Genomic DNA, 25,365 nt, shown 5'->3' on the forward strand with positions numbered 1-25,365 from the left:
GGGGCCAGGAGGCCCCGGCAGCGCTCCCGCTCCCGGCTGGCATTGCTCTTTGCGGGGACACCAAGACGAGGCACAGCGCCCGGCCGGTCTAGAGGCAAGCGGACCTGGCAAAGCGGCCGGGGTATGAACAGCTCCGACCGCCAGAGTTTGCGTCGCCCGGCTGGGCCCCTACTTAGGGACCTGGCCCCTTAAATGTTCTTCAGTATGAACTGGTCTGAGAAAGACCTATTTATCCATCTCAGGCAGGCAACCCCGGCCTGGGGAGCACCGGGGCGGGGGGCGGGTGGGTAGTGGCTGCGCAGACCTTCCTCCTGAGTCATTCTGCGGATTCTTCGCCTAAACTGGGCAGATATTATGAATCCCATTATTATGAGAGTCCCGCTCTATAAGAGGAGGAAAAGGAGGCTTGGAGAGGTAGACCCTACGTCCCACCGCCTCTTGCATCCTTCCTGCAAGTCCAGAGCATTCCCCACTAAGCCTTATTGCTAAAGTACATATCTTATGCATCTCTCTTCATTTAAGGCGGCTTCAGCTCAGACTGCCAGAGTTTGGATGACCTGACTGGGCCTCTACTTTACATGCTGGGTCCCTTAAATGTCCCTTAAGTGTGAAACTGCCTAAGAACGGCAGACCTAATTTATCCAGGCGTCCTGCCACTGGTCCAACCCTCCTGCCACTGGTCCAACCCTCCACCCTCAATAAACAGTCTCTGCCTCCTCCCTGCCAGCACTTGGCCAAGCACCAGGGCACCAAAATGTGGCAGAAAAAGCCAGCTTTGGCCAAGGAGAGATTACAGTCTATGAGACCAATAGATGATAAATGGCCCATCACAGCATCACATGTGAGGTGCTCTGACATTTAAACATTAAACATATAAACACCTTTAAAACTCTCCCTGGGAGACTCAGAGAACCACCATCAGATTTGGACATTGGGATTTTTCTCTTTCTGATTTGACACTTGAAAGTCAACTATGAACTGGAAAAGAGAAAGAAAAGATGCGCCCTAAACTGTGAGTAGTGGTTCCCTAACGGGTGGCGAGTAGAAGCAGAGTTAGGGTGAAGGGGAATTTCTCTCTCGCTCAGTAATATTTCGATGTAGGCCTCAATCGTATAATGAGAATATAGCTGTTTATAAGGAGTGTAAAAAAGAAAAAAACTTAAATTCCTGCACAACCCAATCCAAGCACACTACTCTGCTGTCATATGTCTCTTGTTCCCCTAACCCCAGGCTCAGGTGCTGTGAAGACCTAGAAAGTTTGCTAGTTTAACAAACCAGCCATAAATGTCCACTGCAGGTTTTGTGGCTAGAGGAGAGCTATGGACATTGTGTCCATTGTGACCTCAGCAGGCTATTCTTATTTGATTCCTAGAGACCTCAGTCAGTAATGTAGGCAACACTACATAGCATATTCATGTGCAAAATCCAAGGCAGAGCTTCCTCCTTCCTTCTTGAGCCTCCTAATTTAGCCGCCAGCAGCCTTTAGCTCCATGCTTACAGTTACACAAGTTACTGGTCTAGATTATTCTGCAACAGAATAATCTTGTACCTTACTCTTCCTTGTTCTACATTAATATTAAAAATCATTATTTTTAAGACTTTTTTCCCTGTCCTTCTTAAAAAAAAAGTTTATGTATTTTGAGAGCGGGGAGGAGGGGCAGAGAGAGAGAGGGAGAGAGAGAATCCCAAGCAGCCTACGCACCCCGGGGCTCGGTCCCATGAACTGTGAGATCATGACCTGAGCTGAAAACAGACGCTTAACCTACTGAGCCAAACAAGCGTCCCCAAAATCATTACTAAAGTCATATTTTGAACCATGTAGCATTTTTATGTGCTGGAGATTCCCGGTACCTTGATGCCCCCATGCACATCTTTGTAGACTTTTTAAGACAGCCCTACTTTTCTAATTCTCCACTCAATTGTGAAACTCAATAAAAGTCAAAAGAAATCAATAAAGTTGAGTAAACATATGAGGCAATCTCACAGAATCTAAATTTCAATTTATGAAGTCTAAAGTGGAGAAATTCTTAAAACTTTTTTAAGAGAAATTTTCAAGTGAACATAAGAATAGATCAAGAATCACATCCTCTGCTGACTGAGCCAGCCAGGTACCCCGATTTTAATTTTTTAAGGAACTGCCATAATGGTTTCCATAGCAGTTGCAGCATTTTACATTCCCACGAATAATTTCTTTTTTGTTTTGTTTGGATTGGTTGGTTTGAATTTCAAGGCTTTTTCCCCCCTTTTTCCAACTTTTTAGTTTGACATAATTTCAGACTTACGGAAAGTTGTAAATAATTCCCACCTGCCTCTCATCAAGATTCCCCAAATGATAACATTTCATCACATTGCCTTTATCCTTTTTGCTTCCCCCTACTGTTGGAGAGTAAATCGCAGAGCTGATGCCCCCTTTATCCCTAAATATTTCATTGTTTTCCTAAAAATAAGGACATCTATTTACATAACCACATTATAGTTATAAAAATCTAGATATTAATATTGATATAATACCATTATCTAATTGACATAACTTAGATTTTACCAAATGCCTCGATAATAGAGGAAAAGAAAATCTCAGATTATGCATTGCATTGTTATCTGTTTGATCTATTTTAATCTGGAACAGTTCCTCTCTTTGCCTTTCATGACACTGATGTCTTGAAGATTACTAGCCAGTTATTTGGTCCTTCAACTTGAGTTGTCTTATGTTTCTTCATGGTTAGAGTCAGCTTCAACATTTTTGGCAGGATTAGCGTGGATGTGATGCTGACTTCTCAGTGCATCATATCAGGAAGCACATTATGGGCTTTTGTCCAGGTACTGGTGATATTAACATTGATCATTTGGTTAAGGTAGTATCTGTCAGGTTTCTCCACTGCAAAACTGTTTTTCCTTTTATAATTAATAAAGATCCTGTGGATAGGTATATTAAGACGATGCAAATTTTGGGGTGCCTGTGTGGCTCAGTCAGTTGAGCGTCCAAAAATCCACCTCCCCTACTTGCGCTCTGCCAAAAATAAATAAATATTTTTTTTTTTTAAAAAGTAATCTGTGGTAACAGAAGGCAGTAGCTGCCTGGGCAAGGGGTTGTAAATTGACTGAGAAGGGGCACAAGAGCATTTTTTAGGGTAACGGATATGTTTCATATCTGGAGTGTGCTGGTAGTTACATAGGTATACATATCTGTCAAAACTCAGGGAGTTGTACACTTAACCCGGATGTACTTTATCAATTATAAATTTGACCTCATAAAATTGATTTTTCAAACAGACTTAAGCATAAATAAATGCAACGTGGAGGCATTGTTTGGATCCTGATTCTAACAAGCCAACTGCAAAAAAATTTATAAGGCAATCATGAAAATTTGACTATTGACTGGATTTTTTGCTGATATTGATATTGTTAAATTTTTTTAAGCTGTAATAACCATATTGTGGGTCTATTGAAAGAGAGAAAAGAATTCCTTCTCTTTTAGAGAAGTACTTATGGATGGATTGATAAGACATGTGAACTTTGCTTTAAAAAGAATTAAAGCACAGGACAGTGGAAGGGGTGTGGATGAAACAAGTTTGGCCAAATGCTGATAAGTATTGAGTCTGGGGGATGGGCCCCGTGGCATTTACTACGTTAAACAATTAAAATTTCATTATTGTACTTTGTTATCACTTCCACATTTGTACATGTGCTGTACATATTTGCAATGTGTTGACCTTGTTTGGATCCTAAGTGAGCAAACGCACAATGAAAAGATACTCATGGGACAATTGGGAAAATTGAAATACCCACTAGCAAACAGCTGACATTGAGGAATTTGGGGAGAAACTTTTTTGATGTTATAATCGTTCTGTGGTTGTGTAAAAAAGAAGATAAAGATGAAGGTGGAGGAGGAGAAGAAATTGTAGCCATTATGATGATCAAACCTGGCACACAAATCTTGGTTTCTTCATCTTCCACTCAAAGGTACCAGGAGTACTTGTTGAGATGGCTTCTTTTTTTTTTTTAATTTTTTTTTTAACGTTTATTTATTTTTGAAACAGAGAGAGACAGAGCATGAACGGGGGAGGGGCAGAGAGAGAGGAAGACACAGAACCGGAAGCAGGCTCCAGGCTCTGAGCCATCAGCCCAGAGCCCGACACGGGGCTCGAACTCACGGATCGCGAGATCGTGACCTGAGCTGAAGTCGGACGCTTAACCGACTGAGCCACCCAGGCGCCCCTCTTTTTTTTTTTAAATAAATATTTTTTAAGTTTATTTATTCTGAGAGAGAGAGGGAGCATGGGAGAGGCAGAGAAAGAAGGAGAGAGAGAATCCCAAGCAGGCTCCGCACTGTCAGTGTGGAGCCTGATGCGGAGCTTGAACTCATGAACTGTGAGATCGTGACCTAAGCTAAAATCAAGAGTTGTATGTTTAACCAATTGAGCCATCCAGGCATCCCTAGAAATGGCTTATTCTTTTTTTTTTTTTAATGTTTATTTATTTTTGAGAGAGAGACAGAGTGTGAGTGGGGGAGGAGCAGAGAGAGAGGGAGACACAGAATCCGAAGCTGACTCCAGGCTCTGAGCTGTCAGCCTAGAGCCCAATGCAGGGCTCGAACTCACAAACCACGAGATCATGACCTGAGCTGAAGTCAGACGCTTACCGACTGAGCCACCCAGGCACCCCTAGAAATGGCTTATTCTTAAGCCTAGAACATTTTGTTGTGCCAGAAAGTAAGAAAGATGATGAGGAGATAAAAACTAGGAGCCAGCTTGAAGGGGCTCCCACTGATCCAATCTTGGACCATTTGAGCACTAAAAGAAATAATGATAGCAAAGTATCACAGTCCATGGGATAAAATAAGAGTCTGTGAACCCATGTAGACTGAAACAAACAAACGTTTTCTTTGTAGTAGAAAGCCAACTAATAAATGTATAAGGAATGACAATGCTAGGAAATTATCATTTGGCAACTATCACAATACCTGAATCATGCAAAAATCGATAGATGCTATAATGAATGAATAGGTGAAAGTTTGAGAAGTGACATATAATTTACATAGTTTTTTTTAAAATATTTTTTAATGTTTATTTATTTTTGAGAGACAGACTGCAAGTGGGGGAGGAGCAGAGAGAGAGGGAGACACAGAATTCAAAGTGGACTCCAGGCTCTGAGCTGGCAGCACAGAGCACGACGCGGGGCTCAAACCCACAGAATGCGAGATCATGACCTGAAGTCAGTTGCTTAACTGACTGAGCCACCCAGGCGCCTCTGGACTGTTTTCTTATTGGTGACCTATAAAACTTGAACAAGTGGATATCATATAGAAAAAAATGAACTTCAATCCTCATCTCACGTTGCACACGTAAACTATCTTGAAATGGATCGTAGACTCAAACATGAATGCTAAAACTGTCAAACTGCAGGTGCATCTCACAAACTTAGATATATGTATTTTAATTGAAATATTTTAATTTTAATTTAAGTGAAAGTAAGTTTTAATTTCCATGATGAATTTTTCTTTGACTTAGTCATTTAGAAGTGTGTTGTTTAATTTACAAATATTTGAGAGCTTTACAGTGCATATATTTTACATAATTTTAATAATTTGAGGTTTTATGAGGCTTGTTTTATGACCCAGCATAGAGTCTATCATGTGTGCTTTAAAAAAATATGTATTCTGCACTTTTGAGGTGCAGTATTTTATATTATTTAAGTCAAGGTGGTGGGTAGTGTTTGTCTTCTGTATCCCTACTGATTTGCTTTATAGTTGTTCTATTGATTACTGAGAGAGAAGGAATGGCCAACGTTAATTGTGGATTTGTCTTTTCCTCCTTTCAGTTCTACCAATTTTTGCTTTCTCAGTATTTTGAGACTGTTATTAGGTACATATACAGTTCGGATTGTAAGATCTTCTCGTAAATTTAATCCTTTACTGTGATGATAAGATCTTTCTTGTTGTTGGTAATACTCCTTATTCTGAAATCTGTTTGGTCTGATATTAATATAGCCATTCCAGCTTGCTTATGATCAGTGCTTGCCTGGTATCTTTCGCCATCCATTAAATGTGACTTTATGTTTAAAGTGATTTTCCCTTTCTGGCTCGCTGAAGCCTCCCCCAACTGTGTTTTGGCACTCTGCTCTAGATCTGGTTGAGTTTTTCCAACTTTATCCTCACTTCTCCTGGGAAGCAATGACCACCAGGAGTTGTCTGGTCACCCCGGAGAGGGAAGGAGGAAGGTGGAGAGCTGTGAATTAGTGCAAACCTGTAGAGCACCTGCAGAGATGAGGCAAAGGTGGAAGGACTAGGTGAACACGGATTCACTGGTTTAAATGGCTTGGCTACCTGGCAAAGGCACCTTGGAGTCCACAGTCTCCCACGCACTCACAGTCGTGCCTAACAATTGGAAAATAAGCCTGACCCTAAATCCAGAAACAAAGCTGTGTTCAGTACCCAGGGCAATAGGCCAACTTGGCTGGCTAGCTGCCAGAGAGCAGTAGTTCACCTCTTTGAATAAACCCTTAGCAGAAATGTGGGTTGATTTTGTCTGACTTAGATCCTGGAATTCAGTTTTGAAATGAGGCACCTTCACTCTTTTCTTTTCCAGTTATATACTTAGTGCCCTGTAAATTGGGCCCAAGTTGCCAGGCTTCAAATCAGCGTGAGGGGGTGGCTCAGTCAGTTAAATGTCCGACGCTTGGTTTCAGCCCAGGTCATGATCTCGAGGTTTCCTGAGTTTGAGCCCTGCGTAGGGTTCTGTGCTGGCAGCACAGAGCCTGCTTGGGATTCTCTCTCTCTGCCCCTGCCCCACTCAGGCTGTTTTGGTCTCTCTCAAAATTTTAAAAAATTTTAACAATATTAATATCACAAATACCCCACGAAGCCTTGAGATCATGACCTGAGCTTAAATCAAGAGTTGGATGCTTAACCAACTCAGACACCCAGGCGCCCCAGCAATGTTTTGTATTTTTCATTGTACAAGTCTTTCACTTTCTTGGTTAAGTTAATTCCCAGGTATTTTATTCTTTTTGATGCTGTTATAAGTGGAACTGTTTTCTTAATTTCTTTTTCAGATTGTTCATTGTTAGTGTAAAGAAATACAACTGAAACTTGTGTGTTGACTTTGTATCCTGCTACTTTGTTGAATTCATTTATTAGTTCTAACAGTGTGTGTGTGTGTGTGTGTGTGTGTGTAACTTTAGGGTTTTTTACATATAAGATCACATCATCACAAGCAGATTGGTATTTAGCTAAAGATTCAAGGCCAACTTCTCTGCATATTTCTGGAATACTTTCTCTACCTATCTCCCTCCTTTCCAGTACTGTGCCCTATAAATCCTAGCTACTTCAACCTCCCCAAACTCTTATCTCTGTCCCCTTGACTCTTGAGACCAACGGGCTCTGTTTGAGTTCCCCTTTCCTACTCAGCAGTTTAGAAATTCCTTTAGGTAGAAAGTGTGAAAATCATAGGGCTTAACTTGTTTGTTTCTCATCTTCCAGGGATCACAGTTCTGTGCTCTCTTGTCAATATCTAAAAACAATGCTAGCACATATTTTGTCCAGTTTTTAAGTTATTTACAGTGGGAGAGTAATTTTGAATCCTAATACTCCTTCATGGTCAGTGTAGAAAAGTAGACATCTCTTAAGTCTTTTTTTTTTTTAAAGAAAAAAACAAATGTGTCCATAGAGGATTAATATCATTGCTTATTAAAGGAAGAGTTAATTGTCATTAGAGGATGTGCTTCTGTGGGAGTTAATGGAGTTGCCGAAACTAGACAGAGACATTTTTTTGAGCAAAGTTTTCTTCTCCAAAGGGGTTAGTGGAAGACTTTCTGGTTGACAATGAAACACACATTCCCAAAGATGGAGAGAGCATTCTGAGATCCTGGCACCCTTGGTGCATCCTGGCTGGTGCTAGATGGGGCACAGGATCCCAGGGGGGCAGAGAAGGTGAATTTCTCCACCACAGTTGCTGATCTTGGAATTTCACAATTTTCCTATGGCATCTGTCTTTGTTTCTGAATTGTCTGTTTCTGCCTAGAAAATTCAGGCCCTCAAAGGCCACATGAAGGCTGCAGGGATGTCCAACTAAAGCATCTGCCTGTGCTGGAACTCTCTCCTTATACCTGAGCACTGAGTTGACATTTTCTTCTCTAAGATTTACAACTGCCTTTCTTATTCTCCTGACTTTCAGCTTCTTTACTGCCCCCAAATATAGTCCCACTTCAACTGAGGTCAATTTCCACTCCTCCCAACCGAGGGACCATATGGCAATATCCAGAGACCTTTCTTATTGTCACAACTTGCATAGGTGCTACTAACATCATGGGTAGAAGCCAGGAATGTGCTAGACATCTTACAATGCACAGAACAGCCTTCACAAAAATAGAATTATCCAACTTAAAATGTCACTAATGCCCAAGTTGAAACCCTGATTTAGAGGCTTGATCAGATTCGCCATGAATTTTTTTTTAAGGCTATTTCATATATAATGTTGGGAAATTCACTTGCATCATGTCATGTTTAGTTGCCCTTAGTGACATTAAAATTGGGGCGCCTGGGTGGCTCAGTCGGTTAAGTGTCCGACTTTGTCTCAGGCCATGAGCTCACAGTTTGTGGGTTGGAGCCCCACGTCGGGCCCTGTGCTGACATCTCAGAGCCTGGAGCCTGCTTCAGATTCTGTGTCTCTCCATCTCTTGGCCCCTCCCCTGCTCATGATCTGTGTCTCTCTCTCTCTCGTTCTCAATAACAAATAAACGTTAAAAAAAAATTGATCAGCAGATTTAGGTGTTGTCAGCCTGATCCATCAATAATAAAGTTCCAGATCAGCTTTTCACCCCAGGTTTTAGCAACCTTTGTGATCTTCATCTAAGTCAATTATTTTATTTGAGGTTTAAAAATTGTGGCAGTCTTATTTCTCTCAGTATCTCTGTACTAGCTGGAAAATTTTTATTAAGTTTTTATTTTAATTCCAATGTAGTTAACATACAGCGTTGGATTAGTTTCACGTGTGTAATCTAGTGATTCAACAATTCCATACCTCACCCAGTGCTCATCATGATGGGTACACTCTTTAAACCCTGTCGTCTCTTTTACCCATCCCCCCAGCCACCTCCCCTCTGGTAACCATCCGTTTGTTCTCTATAGTTGAGAGTCTATTTCTTGGTTTGTCTCTCCCGCTCTCTCTTTTTTCCCTTTGCTCGTTTGTTTTGTTTCTTAAATTCCACATAGGAGTGGAATCATGTGGTGTCTTTCTCTGACTGACTTATTTTGCTTAGCATTACACTGTCTAGATGCATCCATGTCATTGCACATGACAAGATTTCACTCTTTTTTTATAGCTGAGTAATATTCCATTTTATGACTGAGTATATATATGCATATATAATGGCATATATATATGCCACATCTTCTTTATCCATTCATCTGCCGATGGACACTTGGGCTGCTTCCATAATTTGGCTATTGTAAATAATGCTGCTATAAACATAGGGGTGTATGTATCACTTTGAATTAATGTTTTTGTATTTTGAAGGTAGATACCCAGCAGTGTGATTACTGGGTTTACACATGTGAAGTTTAGTGCATGTCAGTTATACCTAAATAAAGGTATGTACTTAAAAAGTATAATGCCTACAATGAATTGAAGCATATTGAATATGTATAAATATAGGGGTTCATTATGATACCAAAAAAAAACCCACAACAAAAAACAACCCAACAACAGCAGCAACTGGATTGTAGGATAGTTTTATTTTTAACTTTTTGAGGAAACTGCATACTATTTTCCACAGCGGATGCACCAGGTTGGATTCCCACCAACAGTGCAAGAGAGTTCTTTTTTCTCCACATTCTCACCAACACTTGTATTTCTTGTTGGTGTGTATTTTTTTTTAATTTTAGCTATTATGACAGGTGTAAGGTGGAAATTTTCACCTGGAAAATTTTGTCATTAGCTGGAAATTTTTAAAGAATTTTCACTCATTATCAGTTTGGTTACCTAGAGGTAGAGTTCATAGAGGACAAGTAAATGCTTGATTACTTCTCTTAATTGCCAGCTTTCAGGAAAAAAAATGAGTTGATATGCTGACAGTCTCCAAAAGTGATTAATGAGCTATTTGGTTGTGAGTTGCTGTTGTTGTTGGGTTGGTTGCTTATTTTTGGGGGGGAGGGATCACAATGAACTCCTGTATTTATAGATATTTGATGTGTTCCAACTTATTGTAGGCATTATACTTTTTAAGTAGATACCTTTATTTAGGTATGATTGACATTCAATAAACTTCACATATGTAAAGTTTCCAAGTTGATAAATTTTGACATGTGTGTTCATTTAAGAAACTCTCAAGACAATAAAGATAATAAACATATCTGATACCTGGACTTTTTGATGCTTAAATTTTCCCATCTTTGGGCCCTTGTAATAATTTGATACCTTCTTTGCTTTTTGGTACAGCAAGGTATTCCTGGCTCATTCTGTAAATTTCCTGTCCCAGACTTGAATCAGTCATTTCTTCAAAGGGTTCTACAAACTTCTAGTGGGAAATGATATGCAGAAACCATTGTCTGGGCCCGTCAGTAGTTAAGTACTTCTTACAGATCTCTTTGGTCAACAGAACTAGGAAATACATTTTCTTTTTTAAAGAGAAAAATGCATTGTGTTCTTACTAATATTTCTTTTTTTAAGATTTTATGTATTTAATTTAATTTAAATTTTTTTTTTTTTGAGAGAGAGAGAGAGAGAGGGAGGGAGAGGGGCAGAAGGAAAGAAAGAAAGAGAATCTTAGGCAGGCTCCATGCTCAGCACGGAGCCCAATGTGGGGCTCAATCCCACGATCTTGGGATCATGACCTGAGCTGAAATCAAGAACTGGATGTTCAAACAACTGAGCTAGCCAGGTGCCCCTAAAGATTTTATTTTTTTTATTTTTTTTAAGTTTATTTATTTATTTTGAGAAAGAGAGAGAGAGTACAGGGGAGAGGTGGAGAGAGAGAGAGAGAGATAGAGAATTTCAAGCAGGCTCTTCACTGTCAGTGCAGAGCCCGATGTGGGGCTCGAACTCATGAACGACAAGATCATGACCTGAGCCAAAATCAAGATTTGGATGCTTAACTGACTGAGCCACCCAGGTACTTCTGAAGATTTTATTTATTTATTTTATTTAAAAAAAAAATTTTTTTTTCAACGTTTATTTATTTTTGGGACAGAGAGAGACAGAGCATGAACGGGGGAGGGGCAGAGAGAGAGGGAGACAGAATCTGAAGCAGGCTCCAGGCTCTGAGCCATCAGCCCAGAGCCTGACGCGGGGCTCGAACCCACGGACCGCGAGATCGTGACCTGGCCGAAGTCGGACGCTCAACCGACTGCGCCACCCAGGCGCCCCTGAAGATTTTATTTTTAAGTAATCTCTGCACCCAATGTGCTCAAACCCACAACTCTGAGATCAAGAGTCACAAACTCTACCTACTGAGCCATTCCAGGCACCCCAAATAATTTCTAATTCAAATTTAATATTTTCTTTTAATCTCTTCTAATTTAGATGTATTTTCCCTTTCACTGAAAAATCTTTTAAATAACAACATCAATATTATTACTGAGGGGTGCCTCGCTATCTCATTTGGTAGAGCATGCAGTTCTTGATCTTAGGGTTGTGAGTTTGAGCCCCATGCTGGGTGTGGAGATTACTTAAAAAAATAAAATCTTAAAAAATATATTATTATCGACACTATAATTACTGAGTATCATTTAAGGTTTCTTCACTATTCTTTCTGTTCTTAGAACCCAACCTATAAGGAATATATAGGCAAATTACTGTGATTTAAATTCACTTGAAATTGTTCTTTTCTCTGTAGTTGAGCCACCAACTTGATACACAGTCTCATAGCCCAGGTTGCATAGAAAACATGGCCTCCCTGAATCAAAAGCTTACTTGTTTGTACTTCACCAGGCAGTGCAATCCCAGGGAACACGGCATGACAGAACAGGGGAGTGGGGCAGGGAAAGATGGAGGGCAAATACAAGGGCCTGGCTGCTGCTTGGTAGCAAGTGTGTTGTTCCATTCATGGGGTTTGTCCTCAGAGAAAGCATATGAACGATTGCGTCTCAGAATAGCTCAACATAGGGCAGGAAATGGGCCTTAAAATTTTTTTTTATTCTTTCTTTATTTTTGAGAGAGAGAGGAACAGCGAGACAGAGTGCAAGTGGGGGAGGAACAGAGAGAGAGGGAGACACAGAGTCCAAAGCAGGATCCAGATTCTGAGCTGTGAGCGCAGAGCCTGACGTGGGGCTTGAACTCATGAACCGCAAGATCATGACCTGAGCTGAAGTTGGACGCTTAACCAACTGAGCCACCCAGGCTCCCCGGAAACGGGCTTTTATTTGGTGGATCCCATATCTTATTTGTCAGGGTTTTGCTCCATTCCTTTGCACTTCTGAGTTATGCATGTATGGGCATTGTGCTGGCCTATGGTGTTTCATGCTTCACTAGGAATAGGCGGGCTTTGGATAGGAGGCAGGATGCTTGTGGTGCATGTGTGGGGTGAGGGGCCGTGGGATTGTGTCTGAGTAAGATGGTCACCAGGGTGTTGGCTGGATAGAATCCACATAGCGTTGGTCACCACAGAAGTGGCTAAAGAGAAACAAAAGGCCAAGAGCCTTGGAGATAGATGAGAGTTCAAAGTTCTGAGGTAAAACCTATGAAGTTCGACACAGTAACCCTCCCTGTACCGGTCAGTGCTGCTCCTTCCCCTCATCATGTCCAGTCCCACACTATAATATGGGTTCTCTGCCATTGTGGGGACAAAATGCCTTCACTCCTTCCAAGACGGTGCAAATCCAATCACTTACAAAAGTCCCTCTTTTACAGCCAGAGTCTCTGTAAAGACCGAAGGCAAGTACGTTAGGGAGATAAGCTACAGTTCTCTGAAGCTGCAGCTGGTCTCAAGCCTGTAAGTGATAATCATAGCATCTTTTTCCTCCATTACTCATTCTAGATTCCCTCACTCTTGGCTTATACTTCAGCTGGCCGGATTGCTCTCCAGTGGACTCAACCCAGACTTTCATTTCTGAAGGGTCTGAGCCGTTAGGTGCCTTTCCCTTGTCAAGTTGTAGCTGTTACAATTGCTTACTTTCTTTTTATTTAAAAATTTTTTTTTCAACGTTTATTTATTTTTGGGACAGAGAGAGACAGAGCATGAACGGGGGAGGGGCAGAGAGAGAGGGAGACACAGGATCGGAAACAGGCTCCAGGCTCCGAGCCATCAGCCCAGAGCCCGACGCGGGGCTCGAACTCACGGACCGCGAGATCGTGACCTGGCTGAAGTCGGACGCTTAACCGACTGCGCCACCCAGGCGCCCCACAATTGCTTACTTTCTATTATCACTGGGTATGGAAGTACCTACCATGAGATGTTCTAGTGAATCCCCTGGGCACTGGACATACTCCTCCTGCCTCCATTGTGTGTAACAGCAACACTGGCCCCTCATTGTAATCAGAGGCGTTACCTGGCCAGTATGGTAGCTCCACCATCTCTAAGTTCACAGCCATCAGGACCCCAAGGTGTCCAGATGGTAACTGCAGCACCCGGTTCAGTGGAACCCACACTCTGTCCTCTGAGAAACATGCTCCTCCTTTCTGAATCAGAGCCTAAGATTGTGGGGACAATTTAAATGCATCTGGGTTATTTAAACCATCTGTAAATAGGTGTCCTGCTTTTCCTCCCTTTCCCATTCTGCCAACTGAGGTGTTGTTTGAACTCATTCGCAGTTCACAAATCATGTAATTTTTTATGGGCATGGGGCTTTAAAATGAGCAATAAAATATCTCTGCTTTAAAGATCACCTGTCATCAGCACTCTTTTCCCCCATCACCCAAAACTGATGTGGTCCTTCTTGTATCTTTTGATTTGAGATGCTCTAATTAAAGATCACCCCTCTATATCCTACAGGTGGTACCTTAATTTCCCATTTAGTTTCCATGGCTTTACTCTCATAAACCTCCCACCCCCACCCCAGTCCATTAGGCCCTGCTCTAAGGATGTGGCCTGGGCCAAATATTTACAGACCCTGTACTTCGTGCCCAGCACAGTTCTCATCACTGAGGACTGATTGGTGGCTGAAGCCAACTTGGCCTCTGTTATCCTCACGGAACACAGAGTAGGGAAATACAAAAATAAACAGGTAAACAAGATAACAGCATCTAGTGATAAGTGATTTGAAGAAAACATAATATGCTTAGGTCTTCATTGAGGATATAGCACACATGTACTGAGATCTAAATGTCAAAAGGGGCCAGCCATATAAGGACCCAAGGAGAGTGTTCCAGGCAGAGGGCACTGCAAATGCAAAGTCCCTGAGGTATAAATGAGAATAATGAAGTGGAGGTTTGAAAGTAATGAGTTCCCAGTAATGAGGTCAGAGAACCAGTAGGGGCCAGTTGGGTAGGGCCTTGTAGGCTACATTAAGGAGTTTGGATTCCATTCCAAGGACAATGGGAAGCCAATAGCAGGTTTTGAGTTGGGTAATGTTAGGATCTGATTTAGTTTTTAAAAAAGATTTTCTGGTAACTGTGATGAGACTGAATTGGAGAGGGATAAGAGTAAAATCAAGGAGACCAGTTACTAGGTAATTACAGTGACCCAGGTGAGAGATAAGATGGGGACCTATGTCATTGATGCAGTCTACCACCAACTGCATACTTTTGGGTCTCTGTCACTTTCTACTTGATATTGCAGTTAATTTCTTGCCAGACTAGGAGATTACTGATGTCAGGTCATCCCAAGAACTAACAACTGTAAGACAGTAACAAACACATGTTGAATCAATCTACAGTGCTAACTTCTGCAAAGAACTTCAGCGTTGACAAAAGCCTTTCCTTATTTTTTAAATTTTTTATTAATTTATTTTGTAGGCTTTACACCCAAAGTGGAGCCCAACATGGAGGTTGAACTCATGACCCCAAGATCAAGACCAGAGGTGATATCAAGAGACAGATGCTTAAGTGACTAAGCCACTTGGGTGCCTTGGCAAAGCCTTTTCTTAATCCATTATTCCATCCCATCCTCTTGTCAAGTATGCAAGGTAGATATGATTAGGTCATAGACTTTACATGTCCCCTTTGAATTAATCCTTGCCATGACCTGATGAGGTAAGGACTATTTGTTTACAGCTGAGAGATAAGCAAACTGAGGTTTAGGGAGGTTAACTTGCCAAAGTCACACAGTTAATGGTGGCATCAGTTTGTACTCAGGCCTCCCTGAAGAGCATGAGATGTGCTTGGTGACTTATGTAAGCCAAAACTTTGCCTTCAAGCCTGATTTGTTTTGTCAGTCCAAATACTCCTAGTAGAAGCCTGGGAGCAGGTTTTACCTTTCTCATTAATTTGGTGGGGCAGGAGGCCAAACAAACAAAAAACTGTTGCTGACATCAATGGTCTGCTTTACTCAGCAATCAAGATGCTGTGTCCCCAACTGATAGAAAATATGTTATGTTCCAGGCACTCAGAAATTGAAGGCTTGTTCTAGGATTTCCATGACTTGGCAGGACAGATTTTGTCCTTTATCAGGAACAAAATGGTAAGGCATAAACAAAGCCCTATTATTAGTATTAGAGAAACAAATATATTCATTAAATTCTCTAAAATAGCTCTCAGTCACAAATCCTAGTATGTTATAGGCATAGAACTGGGATTCAAAGACCTATCACACCCATACACACACACACACACATGCCTACACACACACATCCTTCCCAAGAGTGATGAAATTTGTTTACTTTACCAATAAACTGTGTGTTCTTAGAGGGCAGCAGCCACACCCTCTTTATCATTGTAGCATCCAGTCCAGAGTCTGGCTCAGAATAAGCACTCAATAAATATTTGTTGGGTGAATTCCTAAAAATCTGTAGACTAATATAATTAATAAATCTATTAAAAAGATCTTTAGAATGTTCTAAAACTTCACTATCCAATACAGTAGTCACTATCCACATGTGGCAACTGAATACTTGAAATGTGACCAGTGCAAATAGAGATGTGGGGTAGTGTAAAATCCACATCAGATTTTGCAGACTTAATACAAAAAAAAAGAATATTTTGCATGTACTGGCTTAAATACATTACTAAAAATAATTTCACTTGTGTTAAATATGGCTAATAAACTATTTCAAATTACACATGTGGCTCACATTATATTTTGATTGGACAGCACTGCTCTAAAAGAATAAAGTTCAGGGGGAAAAACTGTTCTTAAAGGAGAGGACAAGCCATTAATTAATTACACTTTCCATACTTTTCCCCTTGAACTTATCAAAAAAACCGTAGGTTTCTTCCAAGGCCACGTTCTCCCATGGCAAACAGAGACCATCAGGATTCTATCCAGGTCAGAGGGGCAGAATGGCAGTTCATAGGCTGGAATGTGGCTTGCAATTATAGTTGACATGGTAGTTTTCTTAAAATCTGAGTAAGTTATTACCTTTTTAAAATGGGGAGATTTCATATGCAGCTCCAAATTTGTAGGTGCTCTTTTAAAAATGGTAAGCTCTTGGGGGACAGACAGGCTCAATAATCAGAGCATGTGACTCTAGTTCTCATGGTCATGAGTTCAAGCCCCTACCTAGTTGGGTGTAGAGCTTACCTAAAAAAATAAAATAAAGGTATTACCTATAAAAAGAAATGGCAAGTTCTAGCAATACTGGCCTTACATGGAAACCATCAGCTACAACTAAAAAGCAGAAACCCCCTTAGGACAGGGAATGGACTCTCCAGCTTGCCATATTGTATTCCCTACACTGAGGCAAATTCTTACTGGTGGAGTTAAAAAAAAAAGTAAAACATTTCTTGTAACCATGTCTTAATTCAAAGAAAACAGAAAGGTAGATCAAGAAATGTATGTATATATATGTATATATGTGTGTGTGTGTGTATATATATATATATGTATATATATATATATATATATATATATATATATATATATATGGGGTTTTTTTTTAAAGAAGTGAAGAACATTCTGGGGCGCCTGGGTGGCGCAGTTGGTTAAGCGTCCGGCTTCAGCCAGGTCACGATCTCGCGGTCCATGAGTTCGAGCCCCGTGTCAGGCTCTGGGCTGATGGCTTGGAGCCTGGAGCCTGTTTCCGATTCTGTGTCTCCCTCTCTCTCTGCCCCTCCCCCGTTCATGCTCTGTCTCTCTCTGTCCCAAAAATAAATAAAAACGTTGAAAATTAAAAAAAAAAAAAAGAACATTCAATGGCGTTTAATATAACTACAAAGTTTGTCTGTTGAAGGACTATATTTTAAGTCAGAATTTCACAACAACTCTGGAGAGTGTATGATTTTGCAATCCCTCATCTGGTCTGGCTGGATCCAACATTATAGGAGATGTTGAATAATACCAGGTCTCCTTTGAGCTTTGGGTTGATGTCAAGTCACATCTGTTTCCAAATTTACCCTAAAGGTCTAAGAAAAATTCCAAAGTATTATTAGGCAGTTTGTGTAGACCTGGTTAAGACCTACAAGATACAGGTTTGAAAGAAGTAGATAGAGCCCTTCTGTCCCTTAAAGTACTCCTCACAGAACTTCAGCTTTGAAAACACCTCCTGTCCTGTCTTGCCTGATCAACTCTGAGAAGTGTGTAGGCATGGGATTCCACAGTGAGGTAGAGTGACTTCCTAGGCACACAGGTAGTCTGTGGAAAAGCATACACCAGACCCAGACCCCTCTGCCTTCTGGAGGCCTTCTGGAGGGTGAACAGAGGCAGATGGCAGGAGGAAAAAGGTGGAAATGAAAGAGAGAGGCCTAAAGAGAGGTGGCGGTTTGAAGGGGCAAGGAAAGTGAAGAGGAAGTCAGATATTGGAGAGTAGAAATAAGACAGTGGAAAGGGTGAGGGACGGCCTCCAAGGAGAATGAGCTGAGGCGCTATGTCAGTGGCTTTGGGAGAACCTCATTCCACCAATGGCAGAATGGAGCCCAGAAGGGAGGTGGTTTGCCCAAGGACGTCCAGCACTTTGCCAGGTGGGCCCTAGATCCCGAGCTCAAGTATCCCGATCCCAGTCCAGGATCTTCCCTCTGTTCATCACAGGGAAGACAGGCCAGTGGGCCTGAGACAGGTAGCAGAGTCGCCATCTGGTTGGCGATAGCGCCATTAACAAAGACCCAGGTAGCCAAATCCAAACAATCCTAGGAAGCGAATTTGAAGCCACGATTTTCACGTGGCTGAGGCTTTTCCCAACTTCCAGCTCAAGTCGGCTTCAGAAAATACCCAACCACTCTATTCCAGAGACTTTTGGAATCTCCCGAGAGATGTTCAGGAGCTTTTGGAAATGTAAAGGAAGCAATCAGACATCAAACAGCCGATATTTCCGAACGGCACAATCTCCTAAAAAATATTCAGGAATATTGGAGACTGTGGGAAGATGGTTAAGAAGCAGGCGAAATCGGCCAACTGGCGTTCGGGAATTTCCGCAGCTTCTCGAGGAGCACTCGGTACCTCTCGGCTCTTCGCGATCTATTCAGAAGTCTTTGGGTCTCCGTTTGGCAGGTCTGTTCGCCGCCTAAATCGTAAGGGCGACTGGTACCGACAGTCCCTCGGCAATTTCCGGAAGCGTTCGGTATTGGCCCGAGAGTGGCGCCCTCTGACGGCAGGAACTGTCACCACGGGTACCCTCACGCTGCGCCAGTAGGCGCAGGCGCAGTTGCGCGCCGGCGGCCCGTTCAGAGCGGACGTGGTTGCTACTGAGGTCACTTCCGGCGGGTGACGGTGCGGACGGGTCAGAAGCGTAGAGGCGGCGGCAAAATGGCGGCGCCTGAGGAGCGGGATCTAACCCAGGAGCAGACAGAGAAGCTGCTGCAGTTTCAGGTAGCAGCGAGTACTCGGTGCAGCACATGCCGCCACGGGCTGGGGAATGGGCCCCTAGAGGAGCCCAGAAACCTCCTCAGATTGGGCCCGAGATTCTTCTCAGACCAGCGGCGGCCCCCTCCCCCCAGACGCCAACTGCCCTGCTGCTCCCGGCCCCGAACCTCTGTCGGTCCCCGGCCTTCCAGCCAGGGCTGCGGCCCTCTCCTCTCCCTTCAGCGGGTCAGCTTCCCTGGTTTCCCTTAGCGGCACCTGTCCTCAACTATCTTTCCCAGTCCGGCTACCCGTCGGACCTTCTCCGCCCATCGACTCTAGATCTACCGAGATGCTTAATCCCCACCAAGGAGTTGGCCTCGTTTCGGGTCTCTGGAAAACCTACCAGCATCCCATGCTATTTCTGCAAATATTTATTGATGGCCTCTTGGGTGCCTGGTCCTGTACTGGGCGCTCTGGTGGGGGAGGGGGCAGACCTGGCCCCCGTGCCCTAAAGGTGTGGGAGGACATCACGTAAGGAAACAATGCAACATTGTAAGTGTCATCAGTGGCTTCTGACTTGGTTTATTACCCTGGGCTTATTCCTGGACTCCGGTTATTGACTGTGCTTGAGGTGGGTGGTAATTTGCAGAAATCTGCCTCCTTTTAGTGGTTGTCGTGTTAAGAACTTTTGGCACTAAGCACTTGTCTCTGACCTGGAGAATCTGGGTGGGTACCCACCAGGGTGGGTAACCTTGTCTCTTTATTACCATTATAATGGATATCAGTTTCCTTGTTTCTAAAATACTTCTCTTAAAAATGTCTACCCCCTACGGATGTTGTGGAGATCAAATGAGTTTATGGATATATGAAGGGCTTTGTAAGCTGAAATGTTGCTAAATGGTATTGCTTCTATTAATCATTATTTAACTTAGGATAGAATTAAAGTTAGTGGTACACTTATTCCCGAATAGAAAATGGGTTAAACATTCATTAATTCAGCAATATTTACCAAGAACCTTAGTGCTTATGCACAGCTAGTTCAAATACCATTTATTGAGTACTCATGATGTTGTAAGTACTGTGCTAAACACATGCATAGCATGCATGATCTCATTTAAGACAACAACGCTGTGAGATTCATGGTGTTAACAATCCCTGTATCGCAGATGAGCCATGGGGTTTAAGAAGTAACATACTTCAGTTACACAGCCAGTAAGTGGTGGTGTCAGATTTAAAGCCAGATCCCTCTTTCCAAAACCGTTTCTGATCTCTTGTGTGCTGTACCACCTGTGTACAGCCGAGAGTGGTATGCAAATGCTGTGATAGTAAGTCTTTTAAAAAAAAAAAGTTACTACTTTTTTGTAATTTCTTTGATTAGATTTCACTATAATTAATTTTGAAGTGGGTTTTCTTTAAATTGAGCAGTGGGTTGGAAGTGTATAATGGAAAACTATTGTAGAAATAGTTGACATTTGGGGCGCCTGGGTGGCTTGGTCGGTTAAGCGTCCGACTTCGGCTCAGGTCATGATCTCACGGTCTGTGAGTTCTAGCCCCGCGTCCGGCTCTGTGCTGACAGCTCAGAGCCTGGAGTCTGTTTCAGATTCTGTGTCTCCCTCTCTCTCTGCTCCTCCCCTGTTCATGCTCTGTCTCTCTCTGTCTCAAAAATAAATAAACGTTAAAAAAAAAATTAAAAAAAAAAGAAATAGTTGACATTTGATTGGAGATTTGACTAAAGAAATTGAGGACAATATAAATTAGAATGAATAAACATCAGACAACCAGCTTCCTCTTCCTAGTAGAGGGCAGGAAGGTAACCATGTAACTTATCCCTTACAACGCTTTAGGGGTAAGCTCCCGGATTAAGTGTTATGAGGTGATTTGAGTTATATGTCATGATGTACTTAGTCTCATAGTGGCAAGACATGAATGTGTGGTAGTATTTCTGAGGTAAAGTACATAGGTACCTCCATTTTGTCTTCATTGGACATTTAAATCAGTAAGAGGTGAGTAGTAGATTAAAGCTACATTAAAATTGCTTTATGAGGGGTCCCTGACTGGCCCAGTCAGTAGAGCCTGCAATTCCTGATCTCAGGGTCATGAGTTCAAGCCCCATGTTGGGTGTAGAACTTACTTAAAAAAAAAAAAAAGATTGCTTTATGAAATTGGATTTACTAAGGCAAATGCATTTTGCATTTATGTGTTCCTTAAACAGTTCCTGGATCAGGTTCATCATTCAATTGCCATTAAACATTCTTTGAAACTTAACTAGGTGCCAAGCATTATACTAGGTATTTAACATACCTTAACTTTTTAAAATCTCTTAATAACTTTGTAAGGAATTAACCCCCATTCGTTTTGTAAATGGAAATTTAGAAATTCATACCTGTTACCACCTTTTGTATAACCTATTGGAGGAGCTGTGTGTGTGTGTGTATATATACACATATACACACTCACATATACATATACATATATATATACACATACATGAACAATGAGTATCCTGCAGTATATTAGTGCTCATAGTGCAATATGGTATAAACAAAGTGCTGTGGGAATTAGGGGAAGGTTAGGAACATTGATGGAGGTGGGAGGGAGAGAAGAGAGGAGGATGACTTAGTAGTTAAGCATTTTTTGTATTTATTATGCCTTAGGCATGGTGCGAGATAGTTTATAACTATTGTGCTTAATTCTTGTAAAGTGCCATAGATGATATGGCTGCTCCTCGGTGAGGAAACACATCTATTGAAGTATTTGCTTACGTTCATTAAGCTATTAAATAGTGGAGATGGAATTAGAAATCTAATTGGTCTGGGTCTGGACTTCAAGGCTGGGCTCTTTCCACTGTACTTTGCTAATTTTGAAGGAGGAATAGAATTTCAACAGGTGGTAGGCAGAAAGATGCTCAAAGCTGAGGAAATGGCTTGAGCAATGCATGAAGATGGAATAGTGTGGAGTGTTGCTGTGATGGATTTAGAAATCTGGAAGTGAAAAAAAAGATTGGAAAGGTGAATTAGAGCCAGATTTTGAAGGCCTTTCAAAGCTGTGCAGAATTAAATTTTAATCTGTATACATAGGGAGCCATCACAGGTTTTTTCAACTAGAGAATGGGCTAATACTAGGTTTCAGGTTTGCTTCACTAACAGTATGGAGCGTGTGCTTGGAATATCCATAGGAGTTAGGACAGAAAAGGGTGGTACTGCTGGGAACTGGTTCTCAGTATGTTGTTTCATTTGATATATTGAAATTAGCAAAAGTAAAATATTTTAGAAATCTTAGGTTTCCTCTATTTCACTTTTTTTGTGACATGTGTTTTGACTGAACTCCCTAGGGTGTATTTATCATCCTTCTCAGTCTGTTTGATGTTTTCTTAGATTTTTCTAGTTATCCTTTTCTCCTGTTTATTTTGGAGCCAATTGACTATGAATAAAGCACACATTTGTTTCAAGCTGTTCCAAATGGAAGAGAATAGGTTTTAAGAAGAGTTAATGCAGGGGCACTTGTGTGGCTTGTTCGGTTAAGCACTTCGGCTCAGGTCATGATCTCATGGTTCGTGAGTTCGAGCCCAGCGTCGGGCTCTGTGCTGACAGCTTGGAGCCTGGAGACTGCTTCAGATTCTGCTCATGCTCTGTGTGTGTGTGTCTCTCTCTCTCTCAAAAATAAAATAAACATTAAATTTTTTTTTTTTTTTTTTTTTTAGTAAGAGTTAATGCAGGTATGGGTAAGGTTACTGGTATTGAAATCCACTTCCCTAAATTTCCAAATATAACAGACTCCTCTAGTGCCTTGGTTTACTGCTTCTAGGTTGCTGTTTGAACACCTGGAGAAAGATGACCTGGACAGATTCCAAATATAACAGACTCCTCTAGTGCCTTGGTTTACTGCTTCTAGGTTGCTGTTTGAACACCTGGAGAAAGATGACCTGGACAGAGAGAAGGGATTAAAGGAGCTATATGCATGTCCAGTGGAAGAAGAAATTATCCTTTTCTGCTTTTGTACAGGAATAAGAAATTTCTGTCCTTTTAAATGAATATTAGGGTTGATCTTTGTTCTTTTAAATTATAGAAAGTTAAGCCTGAACTCTGGGCTGTAGAATCAAGCTTATAATTCATTTTGAAAATCTCTCGTTGGCTTCATCTGACTCTTTATTACCTAAAGGAAAAAGAGTAATATGATGCTCTTTGTTCATGTATTTTTAAAAAATCATAGAGTGAGCTGTTTGAACTTTTTGCCAGGGAATTTGGTATTGTAGGAAAGCCATGAGCTTGGAAACTTGGGCAAACCTGAACTAGCTGTTCAGTTTAGCTTCTAATGAGTTCTGTGACCTAGGGCATGTTCCTACTTTTTTAAATCTTTCCTCATCTATAAAATAGGGATACTGTTCCCCAATTCACATTGATTTTTGTTTTTTACTTTAAAAAAATCTCCCAAATAGTGCATACTTTTTGCAAGTCAGCAATGTAAAATTGTTTAAAAGGGTAATTAAATCTCATCTCATTCCCCCTCCTCATTCCCAGTTTGTTGTGTGTCTTTGTATACTTTTTCTTCTCCATATACAGATATACATGCTTAATGTATACGCTAACTTACCCTTGACTGTTTAGTTGGAACAGATGGCTTCCATTTCCTAACATGTTCTCTGTAATATGTCCCAAGTATTTCTGCTTTCATCAGTTGAGTTGTACTCTTAACAATTGTGTTTGCTTCCGTACCATTGTGTGCTGGTTATATTTGTCATAAAAATATACAGAAACCAATAAAATATCAGTGCAAGAGTTTTTATCTGAAAACTTTACCTGACAATTAAATGCTTTGGGGAAGGTCTATAGGGTCAAGTTGCTGAAAAACAGCTGTTCAGTTAGGTGAGGGCAAAACAGGTATACAGATAACTCTGGGAAAAATCACTGAGATTCAGTATTGTGCCCTTTCTGCTTGGCAAGTGTTTGGAGTTCTTGCACTCCAAGAAATTAAATCCATGTCTGTGGATATGATTTATGCTAGAAAGACTCCAAAGAATGCCAGTGGACCCATTTCCCTTTTTTGTTTTTAAACGTTTATTTTTGAGAGATAGAGACAGAACACGAGCAGGGGAGGGGCAGAGAGAGAGGGAGACACAGAATCTGAAGCAGGTTCTAGGCTCTGAGCTGTCAGCACAGAGCCGGATGTGGGGCTCAAACCCACGAACCATGAGATCATGACCTGAGCCGAAGCTGGATGCATAACCGACTGAGCCATCCTGGCACCCCAGTGTACCCATTTCCTAAAGAAAAGGGTAGGCTTTCGTCAAAAGATTGCTGCATGAATGTGTGTGCTTTATGTTTTAAATGAAATAAAATAATGTGTGGAATATTTTTATTCCCCACTTTAAATGACTTAAATTTTTTAATGTTTATTTTTTGAGAGAGATAGAAACAGCATGAGTAGGGGAGGGACAGAGAGAGAGGGAGACACAGAATCTGAAGCAGGTTCCAGGCTCCAAGCTGTCGGCACAGGGCTGGGTGTGGGGCTTGAATCCACAAACTGTGAGATCATGACCTGAGCCGAAATGGACGCTTAACCGACTGAGCCACCCTTAAGTGACCTATTCTCGTTGGTTAAGAGAGTCTGCTGTCTTTGTCTTAATAGAGGTAGGATCGTATTATAGTTTTGAAAGTCAGCACAGCATAGTAGGTTGTCATGAAGACTGGCTGTGAAGTAAAACAATCTGAATTTGAATCCTGCTTCTCCAGGTATTAGCTTTGTGATCTTGGGCAAATTACTTAACCTTTCTGCCTTAGTTTCCTTGTCTATGCCCTTACTGTATTACCTCATAGGGGTTATTTCAGTAATTAAATGTTAATATATCTAAAGCAAATATTAAGCACTTGAATGTTAAACATTATTAAGGTTAATACTTTGTGGGTTTAAAAAAAATTTTTTTTAAATGTCTTTATTTTTGAGACAGAGCATGAGCAGGGGAGGGGCAGAGAGAGGGGGAGACACAGAGTCTGAAGCAGGCTCCAGGCTCTGAGCTGTCAGCACAGAGCCCGATGTGGGGCTCGAACTCACAGAGTGTGACATCATGACCTGAGCTGAATTCGGACGCCCAACCCACTGAGCCACCCAGGCGCCCCTATACTTTGTTGGTTTTAAAACATTGGGGGACAGTCAGGTTGGTTTCATACAACTAACGCTATAGTGAATATCCTTGTATATAAAATTTCTCAATCAACTTTTATTAGTATAGTTCTAGGCACGTATACAACAGTTAAATATAATTAGATTAAATATCTAGGCACAGGATACAACAATTAAATATAATTCCTACCCTTGTGGAGCTCACATTCTAGTTGAGGAGACAGAAGAGTTAAAGTAAATAAAATATATAGTATGTTAGGTGGCTATAAATGCTGTGGAGGGAAATAAATAGGGAATTTTGAGGAGGGCATTTAATTTAATTTTTTTTAAGTTTATTTATTTTGAGAGGGGGAGGGCAGAGGAAGAGGGAGAGAATAGGCAGGCTCCACACTCAGCACAGCACGATCTCAACCTTTAGATCACTCCTGAGCCTATATCAAGAGTCTG

At 41.4% G+C, this 25,365-nt stretch overlaps 1 protein-coding gene across 3 annotated transcripts in view; it reads left to right on the forward strand.

The window, feature by feature from the left end:
* The first annotated feature begins 18,701 nt into the window (after window positions 1-18,701).
* FAF2 (Fas associated factor family member 2) overlaps window positions 18,702-25,365 on the forward strand; it is a 77,753-nt gene continuing 71,089 nt past the window's right edge. Inside the window, exon 1 of one of the 3 annotated variants that reach the window (XR_015240732.1) lies at window positions 18,702-18,828. Coding sequence is in view for 1 of the 3 variants with exons in the window: in XM_025924494.2 (XP_025780279.1) it covers window positions 18,766-18,828 (63 nt within the window). In the remaining 2 variants the exon portion in view is untranslated. Of the gene's footprint in view, window positions 18,829-18,848; window positions 19,354-25,365 lie in introns of those variants that run through there. The other 2 variants (XM_025924494.2, XM_086676986.1) reach the window with 2 other exon arrangements.

The sequence above is a fragment of the Puma concolor genome, chromosome A1, assembly GCF_028749965.1.
Source record: "Puma concolor isolate L17-30 chromosome A1, mPumCon1.1.hap2, whole genome shotgun sequence".
Classification (NCBI taxonomy): domain Eukaryota; kingdom Metazoa; phylum Chordata; class Mammalia; order Carnivora; family Felidae; genus Puma; species Puma concolor.